This window comes from Eucalyptus grandis, chromosome 8, assembly GCF_016545825.1.
Source record: "Eucalyptus grandis isolate ANBG69807.140 chromosome 8, ASM1654582v1, whole genome shotgun sequence".
Classification (NCBI taxonomy): Eukaryota; Viridiplantae; Streptophyta; class Magnoliopsida; order Myrtales; family Myrtaceae; genus Eucalyptus; species Eucalyptus grandis.
The window spans coordinates 42,166,216-42,177,556 of NC_052619.1; the positions used below are offsets into that span (position 1 = coordinate 42,166,216).

Consider the following 11,341-nt stretch of genomic DNA (forward strand, 5'->3'; position numbering starts at 1 on the left):
ACCGAACCGGACCGAACTAGAACCAATGGTCCGGTCTGGTTCCCGGTCCTAGGACCAAACGGTCCAGGCCACGGTTCTCAAAATTGGGAACCGGTTCTCCCGGTCCGATTCCCGATTCCACCTTGAAACCGGACCAAACCGGGAACCGATCATCCCTAAAGTAAAAGTTTGAGAGTGAGTGTTAAAGTAAGAATAGAGTAAGATCAATAAAAAAAAAAAATTATGTATTCCAACGACATAGTGATTGCATTTGAATTGTGTTCTTGTCATCATCGGTCATTCTTTCGTGGTCGTTCCTTGGTTAGGGAGAAAATGTTTCTGGGTTATGGAGGAATGGATCGTCGATGATTATAGAGCGATTGCGGCATAGCTTAGTGGTGTCATAAATTTGTCATTAGATTAAATCTACCCGATCTCCGAAGGATGTCGTTTTGTGTAGGAGAGAAGACGACCCGTGTTTTGATGCATTGGAAAGAAGCACGCCATTTGGATTGATGAATTTTGTTTTTTCAGGGTGAGGAGAGGCATCTGGCACTAGCGACTCCCTTTGGATGTTACTGTACCCGTTACAAAATTCTGAATTTAAGTCATAACTAACTAGTTCACACCGCCAACAAACAAAAGATTCGAGGTTAACAGGCCCGCTAATTACCAAGAACATGATGCCAACAGTCAGTATGTCTCTCGACAACACGAACCTTTTAGAGATTCGTCCATGAAGTAAACCAAACTCGTGAACTTATGGAAGGTAGTTGAGCCATTTACCACTAGCTCATCTACCAAGATCGTTTGGATTGACGAGTTATAAGGTTTTCGTTTAATGCCAGTTGCCATGGCTAATGATACTTAGGCTATTATGGGCCGAATAATTTTAATTTTTGGGTCAAATGGGCGAAATGGTTAATGCGGCCAAGTTTGTCCCATGAATCTTTGGCATTGTGCTTTCTAAAATAGAAATTTGTCCAAAAAGTTTTAGACATGTTGTACAAAAAACTTTATTTAAATTTGTCCTAAAAGTTTTATGTTTTGTCAATTAAGTTTAACCGACTAATTTTAGCCAAAAATCGTTGATGTTGATATTGAATATCCGACGTGGCATGGCAAGCACTAACGTTGTGGGTAACAAAATAGATCTAAAACTCAAATTTTAACTCATATTTAATGGTGTGAGTTATATATGAGTTATCTTAAATTTTAAAAACAAGCTTGAGTAGGTCATAAATGGATTAACTTACAAGATTAAGTGAATCCGGTCATCTTTAATTATTTTTTAATTTTCTATTTTTTTTTATAATTTTATAATTTGTTTTTCTTTTTTTTTTACAAAATCTGGCAAGGGCCGGCCGAAGTTAAGTAAATCCAGTCATCTTTAATTATTTCTTAATTTTCTAAAAAAAAAATTATAATTTTTTATTTGTTATTTTTCTTTCTTTTTTTCTTTTTTATTATAGAATTTGGCAAGGGTTGCCCCTCACTAGGCCATTAGATGAGGGCTGTGACTAGTAAGGGCTTCATGACACTCCCAAATCTAAGCAAGGACCCAACCCTCGCTCACGGCCAAGGAGGGTCAGCCGGCCCTCGCTACACTTAGAATTAATAAATAAATAAAAAGGAAAGAAAGAAAGGGAAAAATATATATATATAATATAAAAATTCATTTTTGAAAATTTCTTTAAAATTATATAAATTGTCCACTAGATTTGTATTACATGGAAGTGTTTAAGCAATATATTTAAAAAAATTCATAAAAAATAAGTTTTCCTAAATTGTGTTAAATATGTAAGTATTTTATCAATATGCACCGGGTTGAGCTAAATTTGTATTAAATGGAAATTGGTCAAAATGAGCTAAATAAGTCAATTTACATCAAACCATTTTTGACTCGACCCACCAATTTGACAATTCCTAGCTGACTTTGACAATTTTTATAATTTTTTTAAACTTGCTGAATAATTTTATTATTTTATTGTTTCTTTAAAGCCCAACAAGGGTTGACTGTCCCTCACCAGTCACAAGCTAGCTAACCCTTGCTAGTCATAGGCGAGAGTCAACCTTGAAGCCCTCACCCATTGGCTAGCAAGGGTCATCAGCCCTTGCATGTGATTGACGAGGGTCAGCTAGTGGCCCTTGCTAAACTTGTTAGAAAAAAACAAAAAAAGGAAAAGAAAGAAAGAAAATGAAAAAAAATAAAAAATCAATTTTTTTCTAAAATCTAAAAATTTATCTATGTTAGTTCCCATCATTCAACGTGACACTTTCGACATCCTTGTCAGTGATTTCAAGTTAAAATTAACCGGATAGATTCAATTGGTGAAACGTGAAAAAGTTTAAGACTTAATCGATACAATTAAATTTTTTAAAACTGAATTAGCACAAATAGGATGGGTTTAAGATTTGTTTGGTGATATCCCATTTCTAAAATACGCTTCATAATTCATTTAACAAATATTATATCTGTAGGACAAATTTACAAAGTAGCAGTTTAAAAAAAAATCATTCAAATGATAACTTCAACTTAACGCCTTCCAATTTCATTACTCTTCTTTCGCTTTGGTTCTCTCTCTTTTAAATGAATTTTATGTCCTACTTCTTGATTACTATTAAGACATATTTTAAATGAGGTGTGAAAGATGTTAAGATGTTTAGGATTGCTTTTGCGATTCTTCAGTAAAGTGTCAAAAGTGAAAACATTCAGTCTTTCTACTAGTGTTTTTTCAATGACAAAAGATATGGAGCTCCTCAAAGTACATCAACTGGCCTTTTGGCCTTGAGAGATGACATGATTTTCAGAAGAGGGCCTTGTTTTTTTTTGGTCGGTGAAGAGGGCCTTGTTGGCAGGGTACTTAATGGCGTTCTTGACAATCTTCTTGGCGGCAGCATCGCCGAGGTCGATGCCGCAAATGTCGGCCAATCTCACGAGGTAGAGCAACACGTCGGAGAGCTCCTCCCCGAGATGCTCCTTCTCCGCCTCCTCCCAGTTGGGCAGCCCCTTGTCCACCTCCCCTCTCCACTGGAATATCTCCGACAGCTCTCCCACCTCCCCGATCTTTGATCGCAAACAAGAACACAGATCGTCACGATAAGAAGAAGGAAAGGCTAGAAAAATCATCACACGGCATGCGGAAAGGAAGTGGTGCATCGAAGCCGTCGGTTTTGAGAAATAGAAAATTCTCATGTCACCGAGGCGTAACGAACTCATTTAGAGCCAACACGGTATTGTTCTACTCGAGCTCGGCTCGATCACGAACTTAAACCTCGTGGCTCCACCTTTCATGATATGATGAATTCACCGGCAACCAAATGAAGGAGTGCTAGAAAAGGATTGATACCATGGCGAGGAGGAGATTTCTAGGGCTGTGGTACTTTTCCCAGTCCCTAGCTCTTGCAAATTCTTCAAGTCTCTTGGACAAGTCCTTGAGGCCAACGTCCACCACTTCCTCCTCTGCTCTATCTTCTCCTCCACCTCCCATCTCCTCTTATGCCCTAGAGACTCCCATCCTCCACACATGCCCAATTTATAGCCCTTACGTCCATAGAAAAAGAAGAACATTTGAGGAAAAATAAAGTTGATATATTAAACTAGAAAGGGAAAGAGAGGGCGGAAAGTGGGAAAAGGGAAATGCCCTCCTCTTGTTTATTACGAGATGAGATTCTTCATCTCCAAAGCAAATGGCCAACTTCTCTTCGCAAAACCGTCCAAAGACTATTCCCTTCCCATTTGCCTTCTTTGCCACCAATTGAATTGACGGTTTCATTGCGGAACCATCTTGAGGTAACCTAACTTCATGTAGGGTTTAGTTACTATTCAGACTAATCGGCGCCTTAAGTTCAAACCAGATGAGGATGCAAGTTCGAACATGAACTTTTGACCGTGGTGGGTCATCCCAGGCACTTTCGGTGGTTGTCCGGGATATATATATATATATACGGAGCATTGGGTAATGTCCCAGTAAGTCAAGGTATCTCGTGTGGCTTTATATACAAGTCTTCTCTCTCTGACTAACTCTATAAGCTTCTAGAGTAAATGGCCACTCATTCAATTTTTGGTCGGCACGGTACACCTTCCTAAAATGAGGTGTACATAGCATGGCGGCTGCATAGTAGAATCTCCAATAAAATGTGTGGTGTGGCCATGAAAAGAGAAATGTGTGTCCCATGGTTTGTGCTTTTTTTGAAATCTGATGCAATTGTGCTGCTGACGGCAATGCTTTTCCAGATGTGGAAATAGAAGAGAATAATTCAAAGGCCGTTTCGTGGAAAGAGCAAATGGTAGACAAGTATCAAAATAAATATGGAAAGAATGAAATATAGTACAAAGCTACACAAACTAACCATGAACTTTGCCCTATGTATAATGTGGTTCCTAAATTTTTAATTCGTTTGATATGATCTTAATTTTTTTTATAAATGTTCAATTTAGTCTCTCGAATATATGAACAAGTTCAATATTATCCTTTCATAAATTTTAAATTCATGGACAATATTAAATAGTTCATGAACTAAATTGAATATGTATGAATACATTGAATAAATAAAAGTTCGATGATCACATTAGGTCAAAATTTAGGGATTAATTTTGTGTCATTTTCCCGAGTAAAACAAATCATGAGCCCAAAAGCACAAATCGGACTAACTCGATATTTCGAGTCTGAATAGGGCGTGTGGTTTTTCGAGCTGGTCCTACTTAGGCTTGAGGTGCTCATAACCGAAATGGGCCAGACTAGCTGAAATTAATGCTTAAAGATTAAAAAAAAATTAATAATTATAATAACATTGTATGCGCTCAAAACACTTTGATGAAGTCATAAATAATTTTTAAAAATTATTAAAATAAAATGAACAAGAATTGATATCCAAATATGGGTTGAAGTTGAAAAGGTGGCCCACACATGCAAAAAGTTATTTTCAGGAGAAAAAAACAATTATTGATCCATTTTTAATTTTTTAAAAAATAATTCAAACTAGGCCCGAACAGTCTTGTATGGACCAATTTAGTTTGGTTGGAACCTTACCTGTATGATCCGGCAGGCCAAAGAAAAAGCATTAATGCCAGGCCTGTGCTAACTCTTAATAGAAACTACAAATCGCTATCCAGTATCGTGCCCTACTAGCTAGTTAGCTCTAAGTCTGATCGACTTGCTATTTGGACCTTACTCTATAATAGATTTGAGGTGAGCAGAAGGAACCGCCTAGATTGAATCAAAGTGGCCAATTCTAGGCGGCTCCGAGGATATCAATCCGGCTCCTGATTTCAATTTAAAGCCAGTGATTTTCCGTCCAAGGTTTCTGGTTCTATGTGTGAAACTGCTGATTTAGACAGGACCGATTCTCTTTAAATTTTGTTATTTGTTAAAAATCGGTAAAGAAACTTAAAACTCTAATCACCTCCCTCTTGCTCGCACACTCCACTTACGCACACACGTAGTCACAGATCCGCACGAAAACACAACTCGCCTCTTCCTCACTTTGTCGCCTCCCTCTGGCCACCCTTCCAACATGGAAGGGGAAGGTGAGGGGTTCAAATCCCCACCTTCTCAGAAGGGATAGGTGGGAGCGCGTAAGTTTCAGGAGTGGATTTCGACTCCCACGCTCTGCAAGAAGCAGGGCAAAAATCTGAGAGTGAGTGTAGAGTAGGAATAGAGTAGGACTGACAAAAAAAAAAAAAAAAATCTCACTTTCTCACTCAACTTTTCGCCTGAGTTGCTCGCATCCCTCTCGCTCAACTCTCACCTCCCTCTCTTGCCAAAAATCAGGGCAATGAATGACAATGTGTGCGCTGAAATGTTCCCGTGAACAAGCTATTTAATTGTCCGAGGAAGAAAACCTACAAAAACCCTAACCTTAAGCTTCATAACGGAGACTGCATAGCTCCATTCCATGAATGATCCTCGATCGCAAGCAACAGCAGCTCCCAGCTCCCAGCTCCGTCTATTCTTTTGATTTGGGGGCATTGCCATTGGAGCAAATGGCGCCACTGCTTCAAAAAGCCCCTAGCTTTAGAGAGAGACGAAGAGACGGAGAGATAGAGCGTGCAATAAGAAGAGCTCAGGCATGAAACAATCCATTGGCTACAATATAACAACAAATTAAAAAAAAAAAAAAAGGAAGAAGAAGAAGAAGAAGAAGGACCAGTTCCATTGGCCCACTTAGGAACTGAAAACTGGTCTCTCTGGTCCGATTCGTGATTTCTAGATGAGAACCTCTGGTCCAATTCGTGATTCCTAGATGAGAACCAAAATGGCCGAGAACTGATCACCCCTATAATAGATTTAGCCTCTTCACGTATTTTAACATCATTACTACTTTTTATACTCAAGGATTTTTTTTTTTTTTCCTTCAGGCTTGTCTTTATTAATAATTTCTCAATACGGCCCTTCATTAATCCTTAGATTTACATATCATCTCTTTGGTAATAAATACCCTAGTTAATTATGAATTAAAGAATGTCACCAAAAATATATATGAACTAAAGGTGATCAATGGGCAAGCCTAGGGCAAGGTGGATCCTCATATCACAACAAAATTATGGCTTAGGCCCGCCTATTTACAAAATTAGGGATAAAGGTACCACAAATATAATAACATGTACGACGCCATAACTCTTTTCTTTTCTTTTTTTGTCAATCACTTATACCATGGCTTCCAAAAAACTTTTGGCTGACTGCTACTACCATAACTTTTACAATATTCTTCCACGTTGAGTTTCTCACACTTGTGATGAATTGAAAAATTATGACCCTCCAGTGATCAATTAAAATATTATGACACTTGAGTGAAAAATTTTAAGAATTCGCAACACTCAAGTGGTAAAAAATATGTATGGTATTCAAATGAGTACCATACAATTATTAAGACACTTCTAGTGTTAAATGCTAGAATGAAGGACTTAGATTTTATTAGAAGTTTTAAAAAGAACCCCAATAAGGCATCAATCTTCATCAATGAAATTCGGTCATCCTAAATAGCACGTGGCAAGTGATCATATATTCCACTTAGGAGCCACGTGGAATTTTGATACATGGATTCCATTGACGGCAACTCAAGATGTAATTGGGGCTAGCGTGAGCATTGGTCCAAGGCCAACTCTAGACCAACTCTAAACTAGTCCAACTCGATTGGTCATGGTCCGGTTCCCAATAAGACTCGATTAGTCATTGGTCCTAGGACCCTTAGATCCTACATTGTGCAGGTTGATCTTCGGTCTTGAGAATTTAGGGTTAGTCTACTCAAACTAACCTTGTACATATATTATATATTTATATACTTTTGTATACTCTTCTAAACCTTAGTGCCTCCTCTTATGTTCTCTTTGCGGTTCGGTTTGTTGTGTAAATTAGAAAATAGAAAGAAACCTAGCCCTAAATTCGACCCAAAAAAAAAAAAAAAAAAAAAACTCTTCACTCACCTCAGCATCATTCACCTGCCTTGGCCTCGCTTGTCACTTCACTTGCTTTGCTCACCTGTATTCACTCGCCTCACCGCTAGCCTCGCCTCGCATATTCGTTTTTATAGTTTCTTGTTTTTAGCAAATGTGACATTTTTGTTGTTGTCTTATCTTATATTTATATTTGATATGTATTAGTGTTTACAATTTGGTTACTCAATATCGCATTATTAATAGATATATAATTTGAAGTAGTATGTCTATCCTTTAAAGAAATACAAAAATGAAACAAAAAAAAAAAATAATCGATTTATCCTAGATTAATCTTGGAACTAAACATGACCCGCAGGGTCGGTTCGATCCTTAGTCCTTGGTCCCAGGCTCAGTAGGGTCAATCCTTAGTCCAAAAATTTGGGAACTAACACTGTGTGAATTGGTCCTTAAATTAGGTGTTGGACCGACCTAACTCGGACCATACTCACCCCTAATCGGGGCTTTATTAAAACCTTGAAGCCTCAATTAACCAAAACAAAAAATTAGGAGACTTTCCAAGATTGATACACATCTTAAACGCCCTCCTCACCTTAGGAAATCTATAATTTGCATCTTGAGACGGAGGCCCCTAACTATAAGAATCAAAACATCCCTCCACACACCCAAAACCCTCCCCAAGGCGCCGCCACTAGAACTGATCAACCGGTGGGCGGCCCTTACACCCGACCCTCGCTTATCTCCATTTGGCTTTAGCCTAGCCGGGGCCGACCGAGTCCTATAATCCTAATCCTTATCTCCGGTCCCTCGCGGCTCAAACTAGGCCGGTGCGAGCTCGTGAGCCATCAAGCTCACGAAAGTGTTTACGCTATCACTACGGACCAACTCGGTCCAATCGAGTGACATGTGCATCCCAAAAAAAAAAAAAAAAAGATACCAATTATCTCAGCAGACTTCCTAAAATCTTTTCTACTGGATACGATCATCTTTATGAACTCGAGATTAATATGCGCCCACGCTCACAAGATGTTCTTCGATTCCTAAAGGAAAGAGAAAAAGGCGACAAAGTATTTGACCGAAAAATGTATGAAAGAATTATGTTGAAGAATTTCAAATATTCTCCACAAGAGGGTGTCAATCTTGGGTGCTCCTTGTCTATGCACGATCTTGAATTGCTTATATGAAGAAAGAAAAAGGAGGTCGCATTTGATGCCCTAATAGTTAGGCCCGCCAATGATAAGAAATCATTGTTAAAACTCGGCTTTGAGCACCGGGGATCTCCAGGAACAAAGCTTTTGATCGTGAAAGCAACGAGGAAAGATGCGATAAGATAGAAATGATTTCATGCTCATCTCGAGGGCATCGGCCTAACCGGGATTATCGCATTTATACATCCACTTTTCCACCGTATAGAATGAAAAAAGAAAAAATTGATTGAACTTTTTTTTTGTCCTAAGATGTTTATGGCATCTTTGAACTTTTTTTTGTCGGTCCCTATTATATTCATACCCAAGATTTTTATGGCTTGAAATCGTCCTCACCCCATTGGGGATTTAAAACCTCCCCCGTGGAAGGATGGCCACCGGGGCACCTTTAATCACCAGCTTTGATTATACAAATATTAGGGCCCATTTATTTCACGAAAAAATAAATGATCCAAATTATAAGGAAAAATTATCAAAACAGTTTGAAACCTATTATAATTTTTCCAATTCAATCATAAACATTTTTTTGTCAATTCAATCATAAATATTTTTATATTTATGTCAATTCACTCCATTCGATCAATTTTGGTTAGTCGGCATTGACGTTAATGCCAGCCATCGCGAACATGTCAATTTGTTAATTTTTTTTCATTTTTTTGATTTTTTTTTTCTCTTTCTTTTTTTCATTTTTTCTTTCTTTCTTCCTTTCGCCAATGGCCAAATTGGCCAGATGCTAGTGTTGAGTGAGGTATCTTGCTTGCCACTAGGGAGGCTCACCCTTGCCCTCACCCTCGTGGCGCTGGGCAAGGTCAAGCTAGGCCTCACCAGGTTTAAAAAATTGACATGTTAGTGTTGGTTGGTCTACAGACGCTGACCGTCATCTACATCAGCGCTAACTAGTCAAAATTGATCAATTGACTTAATTGACACAAACGCAAATTGTTTATAATTGAATTAGCCACAAAAAAAAAAAGGATTATGATTGAATTACAAAAATTGCAATAGGTTTTAAATTGTTTTGATAAATTTCCCAACAGTATTGCCTATGAAAAGGGATTGAATAAAAAATATTTTCATTGTCCACAAGAAATTTTTAAATATGAGTCATTATCAGTAGTGAAAATGTTTTTCATTGATTAATTATTTTAAGCAATCATTTTTAAGAATGTGTGTGTGTGTGTGTGTGTGTGTGTGTGTGTGTGTGTTGCAAAATGGAGGAATCCCTATGAGTCAGCATGGAATTTTTTTGATGCCGAATTTGCCTTCACGAGAAAGGAACTTTGCATCTCTTCATTACCACTACTAGGAAAAGTTGAGAACCGAAACGATTTCCTCCGTCATTATCTCTTCATTCCCACTACGAGGAAAAGTTTGAGAACTGACGCGACTTTCCTTCGTCATCATAAATAATCATTTTTATTGTTCTTGGCATAAGCATAACCATTAATGTCTTTGACTAAATGCGAAGGATCCCATATTCCCCAGGGTTAAATGTCAAACATTCTCCAAAAACTACAAAAAAAAGGAATTAAATATCGAGGTACTATTTTATATAAGGTTTCATTTGTTTGGCGGAAAATGAGTGATTTGAAAAATTATTTTCCAAAAGAAGACCGTTTGTATCTCTTGAAATAATTAGTGAATTAAAAATATCCTTATTATCAACAACAATTTCTATCTAAACACTTTTATGGACAATGAAAAAAATTTCCCATGTTCATTTTTGTAAATAATATAACGATTATTTTAAGAAAAATATTTTTTAAATTATTCATTTTCCTCGAAAACAGATGAAACCTAAGATTGCATTTGTCCTTACAACTTTTTTTTTTCCTTTTTATCATTCTTGACACATTGAACTTTTGATTGCCAAATCAAAGCTTGAAATCTCAAAATGGGTGGCTTTTTCTCAACCATACCAAGCTCTTCTTCCGGCCGAGCTTACATTTTTCTTTAAGATTTGTGCGAAATAGATAGACGGAATGGGAGATCCCAAACAAGATTCCTAATCATGTGAAATTACGTGTATTGCCTTTGAAGAAATTGCACCTGTGGTTTTGGCAGCATTATTCGACGAAACGAGGCCGTTCCATGACCAGACCTTCTAGTAGTTAATGACCATCTTTGACCACTATTATCAATACTAATGGAGGTGGTGATTGTGATCAAACCCGATAGATAGGTTCAGTTGGGCTCAAAGGGCCAACTAAAATTATGGACCAAGAGATCGAGCCCGGAAATAAATTGGACCTAAATGAGGCCCAACAAGGCTAAAACCACAATCCATGTACCCACTAGCGCATGCAAACTCATCAGGCCTGTGATCCAATAGAATTGTTATGAATGACATTACTCACGACGCCGTGACACGGGTGAAATAATGCAGTTGTCCTATCACAACATTTCTTTAGTGGTTGTGTGGGCTCTAGCCCGTTAGACTTGACCCAACTTGAAAAATAAAATAATGGCTGAATTACTGATTGAAAGAAATAACAAAAAATAGATTAAAAAAGAAAATTTGTTGGATCATAATACTTTAAGATAAGTGTAATGGAAAGTCCTTAAGCTCGTCAAGAAATTGAATTGAGTTCTAAAGACTTTGGAAAAAACAATTAAGTCCATTCATTAACTCCGTCCAATTTGTAAATGGAAAATGTCAACAAATTTTAAGACTTAATTGTACATTGATTGCACCAACCTTTGTGATATTTTTAGGACTTAAGTATACCTTTTGAAATTTTTAGCATTCAATCGTGCCTTC

At 37.5% G+C, this 11,341-nt stretch overlaps 1 protein-coding gene across 1 annotated transcript; it reads right to left on the minus strand.

Annotated features, from left to right (window-relative positions):
* Nucleotides 1–2,668: 2,668 nt before the first annotated feature.
* LOC104414477 (dCTP pyrophosphatase 1) lies at nt 2,669–3,498 on the minus strand. The gene is made up of 2 exons (XM_010025615.3): nt 3,330–3,498; nt 2,669–3,046 (listed from the first exon to the last, which is right to left on the minus strand). The coding sequence occupies exons 1-2, from the start codon at nt 3,468–3,470 to the stop codon at nt 2,750–2,752; spliced, it is 438 nt and encodes a 145-aa protein (XP_010023917.1). The 5' UTR covers nt 3,471–3,498; the 3' UTR covers nt 2,669–2,749.
* Nucleotides 3,499–11,341: the final 7,843 nt, after the last annotated feature.

Bases quoted from the DNA above. Each gene is read 5' to 3' on its own strand.
- LOC104414477 (XM_010025615.3), bottom strand. From the start codon at position 3,470: ATGGGAGGTGGAGGAGAAGATAGAGCAGAGGAGGAAGTGGTGGACGTT. The intron at 3,047-3,329 runs GTATCAATCCTT...TTGCGATCAAAG, and splicing joins GAAATCTCCTCCTCGCCATG to ATCGGGGAGGTGGGAGAGCT.